The following is a 21,743-nucleotide window of genomic DNA, read 5'->3' as shown; positions in this document are numbered from 1 at the left end:
CTGGAGCTGGCAACGTCACTGAACCCAAAACATTAACTCTGCAGAGTTAACGCTTTGGGTTCAGTGACGTTTCCAGCTCCAGTTCTGAAGAAGGGTCGCTGGACTTGAAACTTTAACTCTGCTTTCTCCCCACAGATACTGCCAGACCTGCTCAGTTTTTTCCAGCAATTTCTGTTTTTTGTTTCTTTTGTTTTTTTCACACTGGAGAAGTACGTATAAATAAAAGTTATCTTTGCTTGGACAAGTAATCTCATTGATAACGTAGATCGACTTGACATAGAGAGTGATTGAGAATGATTTCAATAAGGGAGAATATTTTCACTGTACTTGCCCCAGTCACTTACCCTCATAGTGTGAATTTATATGCAACGTCATTGCTTGTACATTTACATGCTATTGTAATTCTAAAGTATACATGAAAAGATTCAGGACATGATTTTCAGAATTTAATCTGAAAAGGATTATTGAGAAATGCCATACCATAATTCATTGACCTTTAATCAGCTGGCAGATGTGGGCGGTTTCATTTTTCCCTGCAACGTTTACCAATTTTACTAACAGTGCACAGACTACCGCAAGTGAATTTGTTCCTGAAATATTAAACTGCTATTTTAGCTAAGTACTTTAAATTAAAGAAATAAGTTAATTCCTGTTTAACCTGCTTTTTCTATTTTCCTATTTGCTCTTTTGTTTTTAAGATCATCACCTCGACTTTATTTCTGTCGAACATACTTTATTAATTTTTAAAAAATCATTATTAGTCTGAACTTGGGTACACAGGGCATGATTTCAAAGCTTGCAGACTTTATTTATTTTATCATCCTCATTGTTAACTTGGCCAACATTTATTCCCAACCTCTAATTGCCCAGAGAACAGTTAAGGGTTAAACAGATTGCTGTGGGTCAGGGTTAGGGTTAAGGTTAGGGTTAGGGTTAGACCATAGGCCAGACCATGTGAGGATCGTCCTCCCTAAAGGACCTGAGTGAACCAGATGGATTTTTAGGACAATGAATAATGGTCACATGACGGCCGCCATGTCAGCTTTTTATGCTGGTATTTATATGAAGACCAGTCAAAGCTTCAAAATGTATTAAACAGTAATAAAGTAGCAATAGACTTTAGCAGGATTTAAACGATCTGGTGACCTCAGCAGAGATGGCAAATGAAATTCAATGCAGGTAACATAGCAATGTACTAAATAGGAGCAGGAATAGGCCATTCAGCCCATTGAACCTGCTGTGCCATTCAACTAGATCTTGGCTGATTGCCTACCTCTGTGCCATTTCTTGCATAATCCCGATAATCCCTTGATATTGTTAATACCTAGGGATCTCTGTCTTTACTGTACTCAACGACTGAGCGTCTTTTGTCGTAGAGAATGCCAAAGATTCATCGCCCTGTAAGTGAACGAGTTGTTTTTCATCTCAGTCCTAATTTGACGATCTCATATTAAAATGGGAAGTGAGGCATTAAAAAAAAGAAGGGTGCCATACAGGGTGATAATTTTCAAAATTTTAATATCAGAGATTGCATTAAGCTCCATACATTCTGATTAAACCAAGAGGACTCGAGTGGGTAAAGGCAGAGCAGCTTCAGATCATATCGGGTGACAACCTATATTCTAGGTCTGTTCATTGTCTTTGCAAAAATATCTGCCTGACTAATTGCTATTATGCCGTGCACTACATCCTGGTTAAGACAAAAAACATTTTCTAATTAAGATTTACTAACTGGCCATAAACTACCCTAGCCGTAATTAATGGTAATTGATATCACAACATGTATGACATGGCAAGGCGTCGAGCTGGATGAACACAGCAGGCCAGGCAGCATCAGAGGAGCAGGAAAGCTGCCGTTTTGGGCCTAGACCCTTCTTCAGAAAAAAAAGGTCCACACCCGAAACGTCAGCCTTCCTGCTCCTCTGATGCTGCTTGGCCTGCTGTGTTCATTCAGCTCTACACCTTGTTATCTCAGACTCCAGCATCGGCAGTTCCTACTATCTCCACATATGACATGGCAATCAGTGGCGGGCAGTATTGGTTAATTCTACAGGTTAAACACAGTGAAAATTCCTGTGGATTCAGGAATAGTCCTCAATCTTTACGGCTTTAAGTCTTTATGGTTTTAAGAATTACTCATACATACTGTTGGCAGCTACAGCTACTGGATATTCAAGTAGCCTATGGATTAATATAGGAGAAATCAATAATGGAGAAACAGTACTTAATCATAAAGCCTTTCACTTCAGACCTGTAGGGCAAGTGCAGGAGCACATATGAGCTAGAAGCTAGTAAATTGGCAGTTCGAGATTCCATTTGGAAGAGAGGATTTGTGGGAGCAATCCTGTTTAGAGGTTCAACTAGGAAACAGAAAGATATCAGGGTTCCATGAGTAGGGTTAGAAATCACTGTTGGGCTAGGGGAACATGTTAAATTAGTGCAGAATGGGCTGACAAAGTTAGAATGTAAAAAGGAGTACATACAGAATGAACATTCACGTTGGAGTGAGCAGACAACATGTGGTGCAGCTACACTAGGGAAACCCAGAGTGGGAGCAATAATTTAAATAGAGGTCACAGCAGTCGTAATGCCAAGAAACCAGAATTAGGGAAACACAAGGGCCATTTAAAAATCTAAACAGACAGAGTCTAAATGAAGAAGCTGATAAGGAGACTATTGAGGCTGTCATCAGAGCAAGTGCTCCCTAATGTAAAGAAAATAGTTCTGGCTTTACCTGGGAAAGTCATGTAAAGAAAAGGGTGTTGTTTATCAGGCCATGAAAGCCAGGAAGTCAATCACTTTGTCCACGATAAATCATAAACTTACATGTTGCATTCAAACAGATGGCAGTCTACAATAACTGATGCAATTTTAAAAGGATGAAGGAGCAGTGCGACCTGAGAAGTCTTTAAAGGTGGCACATTACGTTGTTAAACCTATAAAAATTAAGATTGTCTGATCCTTGTTTTTTTTTAAACTCTGAACTTGCTGGAGAAACTCAGCCCTTCTGGTAACATATTTGTAGAGAGAAACAGAATTAATGTTTCAAGTTCAGTATGACTGCTTTTCAGAACTGATCTGAACTGACCTGAATGAGTCCAAAGATGCACAGGTTCGGTGGATTAGCCCTGCTAAATTGCCCATCGCATCCTGGGATGTGTAGGCTGGGTAGATTAGCCATGGGAAATGCGCGGTTACAGGGATGGGGTAGGGAGATGTGTCTGGGAGGGATGCTCTTCAGAGGGTCGGTGTGGGCTCGATGGGCCGAATGGCCTGCTTCCACACTGTAGGGATTCTATGATTCCATGATTGTAAGAGTCATATCAGAATCAAACTGTTAATTCTCTTTCTCTGTCTCACTAGACGCTCCCAGAAGTGCTGAATTTCTCCAGCATTTTCTGTGATTATTTCAGATTTCCAGCACCCATACTATTTTGCTTTTATTCCTTGTTTTATTTTAAGTTGAGGCATAGAATACAAAGGAAAGGAAGGAATTGGAAGCCCTTATAAATCACTGGTTAGACCTTAACTAGCGGATTGTGTCCAATTCTGACGCAACATTTCACGAAGGAAGTGCCTTCAAGAGAACATCAAACAGATTTACCATTGGACCAGGGATGATGGACTTTAGTTCTGTAAAGGTGCAGGTGAATCTGGGGTTGTTATCCTTGGATCAGAGCAGATTTGTGGCAGGTTTAATAGGGGCGTTCAAAATTATGAAGAGTTTGGTAGCATTTTAGAAAGAGAGAAACTGTTTTCTCTGATGGAAGGATCAGTAACCAAAAGAAAGTGATTAAGAGAATTATCAATAAAGCAGGGGGAATGTGAAGAGTATTGTTTTATTCAGTAGATTGCTATACCATGGAATGCAGTGCCTGTATATTGGTGGAACCTGAATCAGCGGTAATTTTCAATTAGAAATTGAATGAATTTTAAAAAAGGTAATGTTTTACAGTGTTATGACAGAGCAGGAGCAGTAATACTAATTAGACATTTTTTTAGGAAGAATGTGAATATTGGATCAAATAACATCATGTGATTCTATGGGAGTAGTTTTCACTAAAGGCAAAGTTTTATTTGAAATGTATTGATTCATGGGATGTGTACATTGTTGGCCAGGGCAGCATTTTCCCATCACTAATTGCCCTTGAGAAGGTAGCAGTGGAGAGGAACACAGAAACAGGCCATTCAGCCCCTCAAGTAGTTTTAACATCTTGGATTCAGCTGTTCATAGCTCAATTTAATTGGTCTCATTGGTGAGCATGAGGCATGCTCTGACGTGATGTGGTTTTCTATGTGTTAGTTCATGTAACAGATACCATGGAGAGTCGGGTTCTTAGTGAGTGAGATATCTCAAAGTTTATTGGCAGCTAACATGATATGACATGTCTCAGACTTCTGCAGTCTGGGTTATGTGCTTACTTGGATTGCTATTACATTGCATGCACAGTTGACTAACTTGCTGGCTACCTGCTTGGTATATAACAGTTGTTTGCATGACTGAATGGAGAGTAAGATGGAGACCTCTTCTTCTGGAGTGTCATACCATAATGTCACCTAGCTGACTTAAAGGTATGATGCCTTTCTGAGCTCGATGCAATAATGTAACAGAGTCTTGGGTGGCTGGCTCTTTACACTTGACTTCTCTGGTCAGCTGATTTGCATTGAATGCAAGGCAAGGTGAGTGTGCACAGCAATGCCTGACTCAAACACATCCTGTTGTTGTGTGGTGGTGATGTTAGGGGGAAAAGTTGGTCTGAAATAGTACCACCCTCCCCACCGCGATTTCTCTAATTACCTTGCTGAGTTAAGGGGGTCCTCAGCTGAGGTTTTCCCCATTCCGAATCCCTCTTGCAGCCCTATCCACAATTGAATGTAAGGTAGTTGAGATATTCAAATGGTCTGTGGTCACTGAGTTGCTGGGGCTCTCAAAAATTGATGGCAACGGGTCAAGAAGGAATAATGTCAGGTGTGAAATTGAATTCTGAAGATTTTGCTTGATTTTGTGGTGAGTGTGTAAGACACTGGGAAATTATCCAGTGATTAGGTCTAGTCAATGAAACTGTGGATTGGCCAATGTGATGTGGAGGGTCTGGGATTCATGGTTTAAATAGCCTTTATCTATTTTCTTCTTTTTAAGTGTACACTTAGAATAAAGAGCTTCTTAAAGTGTCCTTCTCGAGGTAACTTTCAATTTAAGATACTGGAGTATTGTATCCAGTTCTGGATGCCCTAATTCAGGAAGGCTGTGAAGGCATTGGAAAGGGTAAAGAAAAGATTTATTAGAATAGTTCCAGGCATAAGACATTGTAGTCACCTGGACAGACAGGGGTTCCCTCCTTGGTGCACGTAAATCTAAGAGGAAATTTGATGGAAGTTTTAGTATCATAAAGGGCTTGGTTGAGAAAATAAAGAGAAAACAAACTGTTTGCATTGGTTGAAGCACAGAGATGCAAATTTAAAATGATTGACAAAAGAGCTAGAGGAGATACACAGAAAAACTGCTTACAATTGGTTAGGAATTGGAGTGGGAGGTCTTATAGCTCAGTGGGTAGTGTCCCTATCTCTGTCCCAGAAGGTCCAGCATCAAGTCCCACTCCAAGACTTGATGGCCAAGGAAGATGTATTCAAATGTGGCCAAATTGGTGAGCTATCATATGTTAATCCTCACAAGACACCAATAAAAGGAGCTCACACTGAGACACCGTTGCTCAGCTGTACTAGATGAGGAGTGGTGATAACTCAAGGTGCAGTCTGTGGCAAACTGCTTGAGGGGTAACTAGCTGTGGAAACATACATGTTCTGTTTGTGTCATGTGCCATAAGGTGTGGGAAAGAAATAAAGAATAAAGAAAGAAAGAATTGAAAACACTGGCTGATAGGGTCATAGAGATTGTTTCAATTTCAGATTGGATAAATATTTGATGGTGAAAGACTGATGGAGTGATTGCTTTTTGAAAGACTGATACAGATTCCATGGATGAATGGCCTCCTTCTGTACACTTAAATGATCTACTTGGATGAAAGGCCTGACCGGAACATAAAATCTCTCCAGTCAGCCTTTTGATGATTTGAAGTAGATGAAAAGCCCAACTTGAATCAGTATATTTGTTTACTGATGTCCTTGGAGCACAGGGCTAACCAAATCATATCCTTGTACACAACACTTTCAATAAACTTTCGGTCAAATTCAGAACACTGTACACTCAGAGGCCGAATGTTTAACAACCTTATCACCATAAGGGTCACCTATGAGTTGACAATGAAAAAGTGATTGTTCAGAGTGCACAGAAGTCATTGATTTGTCCTTGCACTGCATGTAAGGAAAAGATTGCTGAATGGTGACTCTGGAATATAACCTAGTGATTGCAATTTTTGTTTTTGGTCAATTTAATCTCCAAATCCTGATGGGTATTACGTAATTCTGGAGCGTGATTTCATAGGAACCAGCAGTTTTGCCTCGTCTCATTGTTGTTTCAACTCCTTTCTTGCCAATTTGCTCTCCTGCTGTCCTTATCCTGAACCCATCAATTCCTTGTGGGTTTCATGGTATTGCTGATTCTCTGGTGTTTTGTGAAATGGCTGGTCCTGATACATAAGTGGCACCAATTAGTTTTAGGGTTGTGAGATAATTACCAAGAGTGGCAGGTTTGGAGCAGTTCCTCATCATCCCAGCCCAGAGACACTAAGGGCCTATTATAGTACTTCTACTTGTGACTCAATACTACTTTTGATCCCAGCTTCATCTGATGGTTGTGTACAATTTCCAAAGTTTGCCAGTGGAGACAGTTAGGATCAAGGTCCCGATCTGTATTTTGACTTACCTGGTGACAGGCACCTTTCACAAATTGTGATATCCTTACTGATATGAGTGCCACTAAATTAACACAGCGTGATTCAAAGAGGAGATTTACTTCCTGTAGAATTTTGGAACAATATGGTTTTATCTGCAGTGAGATCTTGGATCAGTTAATTTGGATAACAAGGATTTCTGACCACTTTAATAAAGGTACTTCTTTGGTAACACCACTTGTTTCAGTTTTCAGTCATGAATAATGTGCAGAACAGGGAGATATATAAAAAAAAAACTTGGAGCTAATGTCAATGTTATTATAATCGTCAAGGCACTTCACATTGAGAGAATTACCTTAAAAGTGTCTAATTATTACACTGCTCTTGCTAGCCTGAATCGACATGGTCAATCAAAATAGAGAGAGAGAAAGATTCAGTGGTCATGTGAACCACAAACAGGACAAAAGTTGGCCGCTCAAACAGTATAACCACCTGAAATGTCACAAGTTGCAGTGGGGCTTAAATCCACATTCTTCAGACTTGGTATTCAGAATTCTATCAACCAAACCAAACTGACAGATTCTTACATTGCAGTTTTTTTATGAATAGTTGGGATAAGTCTGACTGGTGTGAGTAGCCTCCGACCTATCAGTGCACCTTATGTGGTAAACTTCTCAATTTGCAGAAAATACCATTTTTATGTATTTGCCCATTTCAGACAGGGAGATGAAGGCTAGGAGCAAAAACAAAGTTGCTGGAAAAGCTCAGCAGATCTGGCAGCATCTGTGAAAGAAAAAAAGATGCTGCCAGACCTGCTGAGCTTTTCCAGCAACTTTGTTTTTGTTCCTGATTTACAGCATCTGCAGTTCTTTCGGTTTTTACTTAAGGAGATGAAGGCTGGTTGAGGTGGTAGTGGTGGTCATGGGGTGAGAGAGTCTGCAGTTCTCTTGTAGGGGGATGGTTTTGCTGACACGGATTTTACTTTTGTGTTCCACCACAGGATATTTGCAAAGCCCTTTGGTGCCATAAGAGTGGGCACAGATGTGAAACGAAGTTTATGCCAGCTGCAGAGGGTACAGTTTGTGGACCCAACAAGGTAAGTGGTACATGGACATCAGATGGCACAGTCTGCCCCACCAGCATCTGGTCATTAATTCTGGGTTACATTTCACTCTCGTGGAGTGCGCTAAGATTTGGGAGCAGAAGTAGGCCATTCAGCCCATCGAGTCTGCTCCACCATTCAGTGAGATCACGGCTGATCTGATAATCCTCCACTCCACTTTCCTGCCTTTTCCAGGTTTTCGGTGTCTGTATTACCACCCTTGGCTGAGGTGGCAGAGCAATAACCTAATGAAACTTTTCACATATGCCCTGATGCCCCAGTGACTTAATTTACCCCCACCCTGTTATGTTACAGACTGGGCAAGTTCTTCCTCACCTCTCTGTTGTGTTGACTGATCTCCAGCTGGCTTCAGTTGTCCCTTGGCTATATCTTGGAGAGCACAGCTGTGCATGCCAGGTGACAGGTGGGTTCCATAGTGCCTTGTGGTGTGAGCCAAGACCTCACCTTAGTTTAACAGCTCATTGGCCAGATTCCAGCATGAGTCAGTGCCTTCAGGAGAGAAGAGAAGAAAATTGAGGACCTATTTAAATATTTGTTTAAGAGAGAGGATAAAAAAAATTCCTGTATTACTATTCCACTGCTTAGATGATCCCCCGTCAGGCTTGTCTCAACACTGGAACTCATCAATGAGATTACAGCCGAGTGCTCTCAATATTCTTTATAGAGTGTGCAGGTGTAAGATGGGAGGCAGCATTAAATGATAAATTGCATAGTGCAATACTCTGCAGAACTCACAGCACAGGATGAATGTAGGCATCTTGCCAGCCTGTAGTTCTTAATGCTAATTATACTGTATCTCTATCTTCCCCAACACTTGGACTGCAAAATTCATCACATGATTATAATTCTGGTGCTACAGGGAGTCTCAAGTTGAGAGTAAACATCCCCGGTCAGTGCCAAAGGAATCATCTCAGCTGGTATCAATCAGTTAATGCCCCCTTATTATGTCAAATGTTAATCCTCTTAGTAGAAGTTAGAAATGGTGGAGCAGAATCTCAGCTGCGAAGGAAAATGTTGTTCATGTCTGTTGCCGCCTCCAGCTCAGCTGGAAAGTCTGGCTTTTGAACTGAAGTGCTGGCCTGCAAAAAGAAAGGGGTGTTAAGTATCCTTGCTGTCTGTTGTTTAGAGAGATATTACTTAATGCGATCGCATGTGAGTCTTTCCCTGTCTTTCCCTGTCGTGTAACTGAAGGCAGAAACAAACTAGGACTGTGGGTCAGTGAGATGTACAGCATGTATTCAGATGGCTTTCCCGTGAGCTGATTCATGGGATTGAGGTGAGAGTTGGGGGGGATGGCGGGGTGGGGTTGGGGGTTGTTGGTATGGGTGGGTTCTGATTCCTTGACTGGACTCCTGTGCTTTCAGGACCTTCTGGCCTGCGGAAGAGATCCGGGATTGAAAGAAGGATCCGGCTGCCCCAGATTCCTCACAAAGCATCTTTGCTGTTAGGGAGCTTTGCATTCGCGAGGGGTTTGCATAAGGTTAGTGTTGACAAGTCTTCATAAGCTCACGCTTCTTCCTTCCTTATCATCGCAGTGGTGTCGGCGAGGTCAGTGCTTGAAGTACGGAGATGAAGGCCCCAAGCCCATTAACGGTCAGTGGTCCAACTGGTCAGAGTGGTCAGAATGCTCCCGGACCTGCGATGGTGGAGTTAACTACAGGGAGAGACACTGCAACAGCCCAAAGTAAGGAAAATTGGCACATTCTCCTTCTAATCCAGCTGCTTCCTCAGAGAGAATACTTTATATCCCATCTGTAGCTTATGTCAGGAATGGGTGTGTTTTGTTGATAAGACCCACTTGGTGCCATGACTGTTTTATTGTTACTGTGATCCACCCAATCATAGTGTTGCCTTTTCTGCCTGCCCGACAGTAGAAATGGTGTTACATGATTTACTGCATTGCAAACACCCTCCATTTATCATTGAATTATTATTCACTGGTGAACATTTGGGAGCACACAGGATTGGCACCAACACACTGTGCCATTTGATTCTGTATTCAAGCATTTAGCGTGTGTGTATATGTGTGTGCATGTGTTTTCATGTAAACATTAATCGGTGAACATAGAAAAGCCAGCTTTGATGCCAAAGTTGAAGAGTATCTGATTTAATTAAAAAGAAAAATAAAGATGTCAAACTGGCAGAAGTACAGAAATTCTTTGTGAAATCTTGGAGGGGGGTCGGGGGAGCCACACCCTTGGAAAGAGTACAGATATAATTTCTGGTGATTTTGAAAGCTATAGTGTTCTCTGGGCAATTTTTCGTCCATACAGAGCAATTGTACAATGCAATTATTAAAAACATCACCAACCTCCGCAATTACAGGCTAGAATGAAGCGAGAGTCTGCAATGTGATACTATCACTGGGTAACGCTCCCATAGCCAGGGTTGGAAGAGGCTTGAAGTCTCACTCCCGAGACTTGAGTGTATGAGAAAGGCTGAAGCTTCATGCTGTACTGAGAGAGTGCTACACTGTTGGAGGTGCTGTCTTTCAGATCACATTTAATCCAGGGGCCCTGCCTGTCCTAAAACACAGATGTAAAAGGACACTGTCGCAAAGAAAATCATGGCCATTCTTCTCCATTTTCCTGGCCAGTATTTATCCATTGATCATCACCACTAAAACCAAATAACTGATTTAAGGGCGGCATGGTGGCTCAGTGGTTGGCACTGCTGCCTCACAGCGCCAGGGACCCGGGTTTGATTCCACCCTCAGGTGACTGTCTGTGTGGAGTTTGCACATTCTCCCTGTGTCTGCGTGGGCTTCCTCCGGATGCTCTGGTTTCCTCCCACAGTCCAAAGATGTGTAGGCTAGGTGGATTGGCTGTGCTAAAGTGCCTGTAATGTTCTGGGACGTGTAGGTTAGGTGTGTTAGCCATGGGAATTGCAGCATTACAGGGGAAAGGGTAGGGGGATAGGTCTGGGTGGGATGGCCTTCGGTGTGGACTGTTTCCACACTGTAGGGATTCTATGGTTAATCCCTGTTTGTGAGCATTCATGCTTAATTTGACTGTCACATTTCCTGTATTACAACAGTACTTTTTTTTTAACAGGGCACTTTATTGCCTGTAACGTCCTGAGATTGTGAAAGGTTTTATATAACTCTTTGCAAACATATGCTGTAACCCATAACCCTGAGTGTGTTATGTATACTCGTTGATCCTACCAGTTGGTAACTAAGACCAAGTGTTATCTTCCAATAACAAGGAGTTGGAATCTGGGGATTTTTAGAATAACACATATACAGATGTAATTGAGTCCAAGCATTTCGCACTTTTTCATTCCCATTATAAATGACCAAGTCCACATTTATGACAGGAACCATCTGGTGAAAGGTGTGACATTATAATTGCAGTTACCTGCTATTGGTGATACTGTAGTACCTCCGCTGGAAGGACAGTGTAACTTCATTGTGACATTTGGGTATAATGGAGAAGGATGATGGCCTAGTGGTGTTATTGCTGGACTATTACTCCAGAGAGCTGAGTAATGTTCTGGGATATGAATTCAAGTCCTACTTGAAAGGTAGTATATTTTGAATTCAATTTTGGGGAGGGGAGGAAGAAATCAGAAATTAAGATGATGACCAGGAAGGTGTTGCTGATTGTTTGAGGACAAATCTATCCAGTTTGCCAATGCTCCTTTAAGGGAGCCTACATGTGACTCCAGGTCCACAGCAATGTGGTTGACTTGTAAATGACTTCTGGGTAATTAGGGATGCCAATAAATGATTGCTTAACCAGCAACACCAACATTCCATGAAGCAATAACAAGGGTATACATGTTGATTTGGTAATTGTAATGGAAAAACCTTGACCAGAAGTGTGGGCAGTTGCAAGCTTGCTGACATACTAAGAGTATGCCCATAGTTATAACATTTTCTATGATTCCAGATGGTGATATCACTGGACAAGTCTGATCCTAGATTGAAATCTGACTTGACAGATCATTGTTTGTGCATTTTGGTTTTAAGGAGGTGATCTCTCTTTGAAAAACAAGCATGCAATACGACAGATTGGGTTTTTAACAGGAAAACAGAAGTTTATTACATAAAATAAGTGAACGTAAAGTAGAATAAGCTGTGCTATTTCCAGATAAACATGTTTAAATATTTGTATATACCTGATAAAACATAATGCCCTGAATCCTAACAACACTCTTTTATACTACTCAAACCAAAGAGAATTTTCTTTCCTGTCACTTCTAAAGGACTTAACTTTGCTTTATTTCGAAATCTTAAGAATCTGATTGCCTTTCCCTTGAATCATCATACAACTGAGCTTAGACTTTGTCATCTTTGAATAACCCTTTCATAGACACAGATCAAGCAAGCTTTCTGCTGGTTAAAAATATAAAAATCCAAAATAAATTATATTAGGACATATGTAAATGGCATCACATATTGGACAAAGAGTATAATTCCGTAAATTTTTACCCCATGCTATCATGTGTGTACATTGGGATGGCAGCTTAAGTCTTGGCTGGCTGACTGAATAGCGTGCATTATTCCCTGATCTAGGTTTGAGCATAAGGGGTGGGCATGTAACCAAAATGTAACCAAAAAAACAATCAGATTGTTCAGTAAGAGGAGAGGGAAGTTGAAAGAATGGAGGTGTGTTTACACATTGCTTCACCTGTTCTTGTCAGTGAGAGAGAAAGAAGTCCAAACAATCATAAAGGATTGTTTTTTGACTTCAAAGATACTGTATTCTTTCAGGAAATTGTGGCTGCTGCTTGATGCAGTATTGTAAGCCTAGAAATTACTCCTCTTGGTTAATGATTCAATTGCTTAATCTCTTGGTCATACTCTTAATAACTGCACCTGTACCTCCCCGTCCCCCATTCCAAGGAATTAGAACGAAAACAGTCAGTCAGTTAACTTACTTCACCCATCTACAATAACCTAAAAGTCCTAGCATTGCAGCTACTAAGTATGTCTTTAATTGATTCTCAGCTCTGCTCCGTTCTTTACAAATGTTGATTCCTCATTCTAGGTATTTGCTTCCTTGTCTTGCAATTTATATTAATTTTCCAGATTTTGTCTTTCTCATTCTTTTGTTTTGCAATCCCTTCATGGTCTGGCTCCTCCCTATCTCTGTAATCTCCTCCAGCTCCACAATCCTCCAAGGTATCTAGCTCAACCAAATTGGGCATCTTCAGCATCCCTGATTTAAATCGCCATCTGTTGTTGACTATATCTTCAGCTTTCTAGGCTGTAAGCTGCTGGCATTCCCTGCACCTCTCAATCTTTCCACCTCCCTTTAAAACACTCCTTAAAACCTGTCTCTGACTTCTGATCATCTGCTTTCATATCTCCTTATGAAGTTTGTTGTCTAATTTGGTTTTGTAACTCTTCTGTAAAGTGCCTTGGGTCATCTTCTTTTTATTGTGTAAATTCAGGTTGTAATTTTCCATAGTACATACAACAAGGTTGATAGTTCCTTGAAGGTGGAGTCACAAGTAGGCAGGGGAGTGAAGAAGGCAAATATTGATCAGTGCATTGAGTAGAGGAGTTGGGCTGTGCACGACATTGGTTAGGCCGCTTTTGCGTTCAGTTCTGGTCTCCCTGCTATAGGAACAGTGTTGTTAAACTTGAAAGGGTGCAGAAAAGAATTACAAGGTTTTGAGCTGCAGGGAGAGGCTACGGCTATTTTCCCTGGAGTGTCAAAGGCTGAGGGGTGACTGAGTGAGGTTTATAAAATCACGAGGGGCATGGATGGGGGTGATTAGCCAAGGTCTTTTTCCCAGGTTTCGGGAGTCCAAAACTAGGGGGTGTAGGTTTAAGATGAGAAGGGAAAGATATAAAAGGGACCTAAGGGGCAACATTTTCATGCTGAGGGTGTGATTGTATGGAATGAGCTGCCAGAGGAAGTGGTGGAGGCTGGTATGATTACAACATTTAAAAGGCATCGGGATGGGTATATGAATAGGAAGAGTTCAGAGGGATATGGGCCAAATGCTGGCAAATGGGACTAGATTAATTTACGATACCTTGTTGGCTTGAATGAATTGGACCTAAGGGTCTGCTTCGTGCTGTACAACTCTATGACTCTATGTATGTCTGCTTAAGATCATTTTGAGGAAGATAAGTCCATATTTTTCCACTGGTTTAAATAGCTTGTGACTTCCAAATTTGCGGGTCAGTCTTGAGACCTATTTTTCTTGGTTGCATCACCTCTGCTGACAGTCTCACTTTATTGCAAAGGCTAAAGGTGTAATTTGACCAGATCTTGGCATAATTTAACCATGATTTCTTCTGACTTCTCCCCTATTGTTTTGGATATGGAGCTGAGCATTTAAGTAACTTTGTTGACTGCTGCACCATTCTATTTGGACGTGTTAGGAGAATTTTAAATCTTCAGGATACAGGACAGGTGGGACAGTAACAATTGTGATATACTTAAATCAGCTGACAACCCAGTCATGTACAGTTGTAATGGAATTGGTATAGGGATCAACCAATCCACTCTCAGAAGCCAAAATAGCAGCTAAAATCTTTTAAGCAGGCATTATTTTAAACAAAGTTTTGCCTTTGTCACTGGAAGCGGGTATCCTGACAGGTAAGAGGAAGCGAAGAGAAGAGAACCAAACCCCGAAAATAAATAGATTTCCAGCACTACCTGTGGGTCGAAGGAGCAAGGAGTGTTTTTCTATGGTTCAAAACAGGCTTATTTTTACATGTTCTGATTATGCTCATTTGCCTCGATTGTCTCCCCCCTTAGTTGATAAACATTTTCACCCTCTGTTTCATTTTTTTGGAGAATGTGAGGAAAATCCATAATTTCTGACTTCCCACCTGAAAATCATTCGTCCCACCTCTCTGCCTTTTCTTCTATGAGGTGGTGAGTAAATGTCAAGATAACTGGGTGTGTAGTCCATCAAGATGCCATTGATATTTCTTCAACTTTATCTTAGTTATTCTGTGATATAAGGCATGTGATTTTTATATATTAATATCATGTATATTAGAGTATGGATTTTGAACTGGTGGCATATGATTGATTGATTGATTGATTGTCACGTGTACCGAAATACAGTGAAAAGCTTTGTTTTGAGCAGCACAGGCAGATCACAGCAAGCAAAGGATGTACAGATCAAAAAGACTTAGAGAGGCAGACAGGTTACATTGCAGGTTACATTATTTGAGGCTACAGTCCATTCAACAGTCTGATAACAGCCAGAAAGAAGCTGTTCCTGAACTTGCTGGTGCATCTGCTTAGGCTTCTGTATCTTTGCCTGATGGAAGAGGTTGGAGGAGATCATTACCAGGGTGTGATGGGTCTTTGATGATGTTGGCCGCCTTTCCCGTGGCAGCGAGCCATGTAAATGGAGTCCATGGATGGAAGGTTGGCTTCTGTGATGGTCTGGGCTATGCACACCACCTTCTGTCGTTTTTTACAGTCCTGGGCAGAGCTATTGCTATACCAGGCCGTTATGCACCCAGACAGTTTGCTTTCTATGGTGCATCTGTCGAAGTTGGTGAGGGACCTTATGGACATGCCAAATTTCCTGAGCCACTTGAGGAAGAAGAGGCATTATTGTGCCTTTTTGACTGTTGCATTTACATGGAAAGTCTAGGACAGGTCATCGGTTATTGTCAATCTGAGGAACTTGATGCTCTTCACTCTCTCAACCTCAGTTCCGTTGATGTAGATGGGTGAGTGTTCTCCTCCTTTCTTTCTGAAGTTGGTGATCAGTTCTTTAATTTTGCCGACGTTGAGAGACAGATTGTTTTCATTGTACCACATCACCAAACCATCTATCGCTCTCCTGTAGTTTGACTCGTCATTGTTAGATATCTGTCCCACTACGTTGGTGTCATCAGCAAACTTGTAGATGACGTTTGTTCAGAATTTGCTAATACAGTTGTGGGTGTACAGGGAGTACAGTAGGGGACTGAGGACACATCCTTGTGGGGCTCCAGTGTTGAGTGTTATTGTGGAGGGGGTGCAGTTACTTATCCTCACTGATTGCAGTCTGTGGGTCAGAAAGCTAAGGATCCAGTTACAGAGGGCGGAGCTGAGACCAAGGTCATGCGGTTTTGAAATCAGCCTGGAGGGGATAATGGAACTGTAGTCGATGAGCTGGAGTCCGACACAGGTGTCTTTGTTGTCCAGATGTTCCAGGGATGAGTGTATGGCCAGGGATACGGCATCCTCTGTGGACCTGTTATGTTGGTAGGCAAACTGTAGGGGATTGAGGCAGGTTGGGAGACTGGACTTGATGTGGGCCATGACCAGCCTCTCAAAGCACTTCATCATTGTTGAAGTCAGAGCTTTTGGGCGGTAGTTATTAAGGCACATTGCATGTGTTGGGTACGGGGATGATGGTGGTCTTCTTGAAGCAGGTGGGGACTTCGGCTCGTCGGAGGGAGAGGCTGAAGATGTCAGTGAATACCTCCACCAGTTGGTCCACACAGGATCAGAGTGCTTGGCCGGGGACATTGTCCTGGGCCCTCGTTTTCCTTGGGTTGACTCCCAGGAAGACCAATCTAACATCTGAAGCAGTGACAGAGGGAACAGGTGTGTCTGGGCCTGACAGGGCAGGCGTTTCCATGCCGGTGGTATTCTGCTCGAACCAAGTGTAGGAAGCGTTGAGCTCATCAGGGAGAGAATTGTCTACAACTCCTATCTTACACTGTTTCATTTTGTATCCTGTAATATTGTTTAGGCCTTTCCATAGTCGGCGAGAGTCTGTTTGGTAGGTCTGAGCCTCTAACTTGGCCCAGTACTGCCTCATTTCCTCCCTGACGGCTTTGCGGAGGTCATATCTGGATTTTCTGTATTGGCCCAGACCACCTGACTTGAATGCTGCACGTCTGGTCATCAGCAGGAAGTGGATTTGCTGGTTCATCCAAGGTTTTTACTCTGTGTGTAAGAGGGTGTTCACTAATTAACTTGTCAGTGTTTCTGGAACCATAACCTTTTGAATCGGTATATATCAGAGACTGGAGCCCTTCTGGATTGATGGCACGAGTTGATTTATATTGTGAATCTGAGATAGCATCTGGGAGAGCAAACATTGAGAGGCCCCCCCCACCTCTTTGACCTGAAGAAAGTGGGAGGTGTAAAGGGCCCCTAGCCACAGCTCTTTTTCTGGTACATCAATGACATCATCGATGCTGCTTCCCTCTCTCATCTAGAATTGGTAAAATTTATCAATTTTGCTTCCAATTTCCAGCTTGCTCTCACCTCCACCTGGTCCATCTCTGACTCCTCCCTTCCGTACCTTGACATTTCTGCTTCAGTTCTGAAAGAGGGTAATTGGACCCAAAATATTAACTCTGCTTTCTCTCCACAGATGCTGCCAGACCTGCTGAGGTTTTCCAGCAAATTTTGTTTCCGTTTGGGATAGATTCTTGATCTGTTGGGGAATTAAAGGTGATGAGGAAAGGGCAGGAAAGTGGACACCAGGAATGTTGGATCAACTGTGATCCTGTTGAATGGCAGAGTAGGCTTGATGGGGCCAAATGGTCTAACCTGTCCCTATTTCTGGTGGTTTTGCAACTCAATTAAACAAGACTCAGTTAGAGGCAGCTTGGATGCATGACTGTGTGGGCTGTGAGTTATATAAAGTAAATGATTATATGCTGTGTTGTTCTTAGGCAAGACTCAGCCAGACCTGAGGTACAATTGTAAGCACCTTGATAAATTCCTAGTCTAAAATAAAGTCAAACATGTCCTGTCTTGTGCTCTGACTAGAGAAGAATGTCGGAATTATTATTGGAACAGCATTCTTATTTCTCTGTGATATTTGACAGTTTGAAAGCATTGAATATAACATATTGAAAATGGGAGATTGTGGGTGATCCCATCAAGGTATTACCATGATAAATAGTTACCAGGGTAGATATGGAGAAACGATTTCATCTTGTGGAGAAACAAACAGCAAGAACACATCATCTTAAATTATCATTCAGGAGTGAAATCAGTATCTTATTCTCCATGCAAAGAGTATCAAAGTTTGCAGCCTTCTCCCCCAAAAAGATACTGCGTCATTTAACATTTTCAAGCTGTGATTGAGAGATTTTGGTTGGTAACTATCATGCAGCAGTTGATTATAACTAAGATTGAGAGAAACTCTGAGCTAATTGTATGGCACCACATACTTGGTGAGCCTCCTCCTGTTTCAGTTCCCATGTTCCTGATACCTTAAAACCAAGATTTCTAAATGACACATATTGTAATTTTTAAACTAACAAACATTAACAAAAACATTGCAATTAAACTCCCTATATTAAAGTAGCAACAGAAGAAAAATGAGTTTTGCTATCTAATAGATAGATACAAACCAGACAGTCTGCATCAAAACAGTCAGAACAATTTCCTCGCAGAACAATTTATTATTGCTAGTAAGGAAGATTTAATCTAACTCGGGAAGGATGTGGGAACGAGTGCATTAGACCTTATGATTTCATTTGGGCATGGTTTTGTTTTGTAGGCACCACTTGAATCTCATTGGTTATAAGGGTTGTGAGTATGTCCCACACTAATGAGCTGCTTTCTTTATGTAGGCCACAGGAATGCCTATTCCATGTGTTATTGAGTGATAACTTCATTGCTTCCCCCATCACTCCAACCATTGACAAGGAAATACACAAAAAAAACTTGCAGAGAATTTAAGTTTCTGCATGATTTCACTTTAAAATGTCCCGAATGGCTTCAGTTTTGTTCCGTCAGTCATGGAGGCTAGTGTCACCGTGAATCTTGTCTTTTCAGGTCTTGTCATTTGAATTATTTAAAATAAATTCACTTCACTGTTGGCATCCTGGGCATACCATTAGCTGTTTAAACCAAATTGCCAGTGTGACCTGAGGGACTCATGTTTTTGCCACTGAAGATTAACTGCTAGAAATGTGTGTTTGTGACAATGAGGTCTTTTGTAGTGTCTGAGTGACCATAGTCTTCTGCTGCAACACCAGACTGATTTTTCATTAGCTGATGGCCAGAAACCTGTGCTGGATTCAGGTTTGATTTGGCCCACTTAAGTGCATATATACATATTGCATCTCTATTGACCATTCTGACATTTTTTCAAGGACCAAATCTGAAATGTTTCAGTTATGCAGTGAGACCTCATCTGGAGTACTATGTACCTGTACCGGTCTCTGTACCTACTGAAAGATGTCAATGTGTTGGAAGCACTTCAGAGATGATTTTGTAGACTAATATCGGGAATGAGCATGTTACCTTTTGAGATCATAACTGGGAAATTAGTTGAGTGGCAGACAACGGAATGTAGGAATAATGGGTAGATCCTCAAATTGACAGGATGTGACCAGTGGTGTCCCACAAGGATCTGTGTTAGAGCCTGAATTATTCACACTATTTATTAATGACTTTGGATAATGGCATAAAAAGTCATGTATCCAAATTTGCTGAAGACACAAAGTTAAGCAGCATTGTAGACTCTGTAGATGATAGAACAGAATGACAAAGGCTTATTGAAAGACTAATTGGCAAAACCATGACAGATGGAGTAAGCAAGTGTGAAGTTACCAAAAGAATAGATCAGGATACTTTATAGATCTTGTGAAGTTAATTACAATGGATGTCCACAGAGGCTTGGAAGTTCAGGTGCATCGATGTTTAAAATGTCATAAATAGGTGCAGAAAATAACCAAGAATACTAATGGAATTTTGGCCTTTATACCTTGGGGACTAGAGTACAAAGATGTAGAAGCTGTGCTGAATTTGTGCAAAACCTTGGTTAGACCCCATTTGGAGTACTGCGAGCAGATATGGGTACCACACCTTAGCAAGAACATAGAACAGTACAGCACGGTACAAGCCCTTCGGCCCACAATGTTTTGTCAACCTAGTATGGATATGGTCTAGGAGGGAGTACACCACAGGTTTACAGAAAGAAACTCAGACTTCAGGGTTTAAGTTACAAGAAGAGATCTTACAAATTAGAGATAACAAGGTGTAGAGCTGGATGAACACAGCAGGACAAGCAGCATCAGAGGAGCAGGAAAGCTGACGTTTTGCGTCTAGACCCTTCTTCAGAAATGTTTTCTGAAGTTTTCTGAAGAAGGGTCTAGACCCGAAACATCAGCTTTCCTGCTTGGCCTGCTGTGTTCATCCAGCTCTACACCTTGTTATCTCAGATTCTCCAGCATTGGCAGTTCCTACTATCTCTTTAATAAATTAGGCCTGCTTTTTCTAGCATTTAGAAAGTTAAAGAGTGATCTGATCAAAGTTTTCATGATATTAACAGGAAGAGACAGGGTAGATAAAGATAAACTATTTCGACTGGTTGGGGATTCGAGAACCAGGGGGCGTACATGTTTGGAACTCTCTTTGTAGAGGGCATGGTTTAAGAATTGGGGCCAGACCATTCAGGAGAGATGTTAGGAAGTACTTCAGCACATAACTGGTGGTAGAGGTTTAGAACTGTCTTCCACAAATGGCACTGGATGCTGGATCAGATGTTACTTTTAAATCTGAGATAGGTACATTTTTACTAAGTAACGGTATTGAGGGATGTAGGCCAAAAGCAGGTATATGGAGTTAGGCCACAGATCTGCCATGATCTCATTGAATGGTGGGACAGGCTTGAGGGGGCTGAATAGCCTACTTCTGTTCCTATATTCCTACAGACTATACTGTTTCCTTTGCAGCTTAGCAAAGTAAGAGGTGACTTAATTGAAAGATACAAGATCCCGAAGGAACTCGACTAAGTGGATGTCAAAAGGATATTTCCTCTAGGAAAAGAACATAGAGCTCAGGGTCACAGATTTAAGATATGGGGTCACCTATTTAAGGCAGAGATGAGGAAACATGTTTTGTTTCTCTGAGGTTTGAGTGTTCTTTGGAATTTTGTTAATTAAAGGGCAGTGGATGCAGGATTGTCAAATATTTTTAAGGCAGAATTGGATAGATTTTCGGTAATCAAAGTGATGAAAGACCATCCGGCCTATGCAGGAGTGTAGAATTGAGAATGAAGTCAGATAGCCCTGATTTTTTTTGGGGGGAGGTGATGGCCTAGTGGTATTATCACTGGACTGTTAACCCAGAGACCCAGATAATGTTCTGGGGGTGACCCACATTCGAATCTTGCCACAGCAGACGGTGGAAATTGAGTTCAATACATATCTGGAATTAAGAGCCTAATGATGACCATGAATCTGTTGTCAATTGTTGGAAAAACCCATCTGCTTCACTAATGTTGTTTGGAGAAGGAAACTGCCATCCTTACCTGGTCTGGTCTACATGTGACTCCAGACCCACAGCAATGTGGTTGATTCCTAATTGCTGTCTGGGCAATTAGGAATGGGCAATAAATGCTGGCTTAGCCAGTGACACCCTCATCCCATGAATGAATAAAGAAAATGATTTTATGGAATAGTGGTGAAGGGCTGAATGGCCTACTCCTGTTCTTTGTTCATATGATACATGTGTCTTAAGAGCAGGGCAGTGATTGGTTATTTGCACATTCAGAATTATTTAGCAAATGTTGTCATATCGTGGAATCACATTTAATTTCGGACACTGTGTTTTGATTCTTACAAGCACAGGTTGTTTGGGTATGGCCGGTAAATTGCCTGTTGTGAAAAGCCAGAAGGCATATGCCAATTGATGTGATCCATCAGTCTTTTTGGCATATCCTGCCTACAGAGTTGGTGTTAAAGGTAGACAGCAATCCAGAATCCCAAGCTAATGTTCTGGGGACCTGGGTCTGAATCTGTCCGTGGTAGATGGTGAAATTTAAATTTAACTTGGGGAAAAAAAAATTCTGGACTGAAGTGGTTTCAGAAAAACTAGGAACTGCCGATGCTGGAGAATCTGAGATAACAAGGTGTAGAGCTGGATGAACACAGCAGGCCA

At 41.6% G+C, this 21,743-nt stretch overlaps 1 protein-coding gene across 1 annotated transcript in view; it reads left to right on the top strand.

The window, feature by feature from the left end:
- The window catches only part of adamts18 (ADAM metallopeptidase with thrombospondin type 1 motif, 18), a 269,956-nt gene that overhangs the window by 132,020 nt on the left and 116,193 nt on the right, over positions 1–21,743 (top strand). Inside the window, exons 11-12 of the mRNA XM_048605849.1 lie at positions 7,792–7,887; positions 9,450–9,598. Coding sequence (XP_048461806.1) covers positions 7,792–7,887; positions 9,450–9,598 — 245 coding nt within the window. The remainder of the gene's footprint in view (positions 1–7,791; positions 7,888–9,449; positions 9,599–21,743) is intronic.

Source organism: Rhincodon typus, chromosome 15 (genome assembly GCF_021869965.1).
Source record: "Rhincodon typus isolate 14 chromosome 15, sRhiTyp1.1, whole genome shotgun sequence".
Classification (NCBI taxonomy): Eukaryota; Metazoa; Chordata; class Chondrichthyes; order Orectolobiformes; family Rhincodontidae; genus Rhincodon; species Rhincodon typus.
This window is presented reverse-complemented; position numbering and strand designations above follow the sequence as displayed.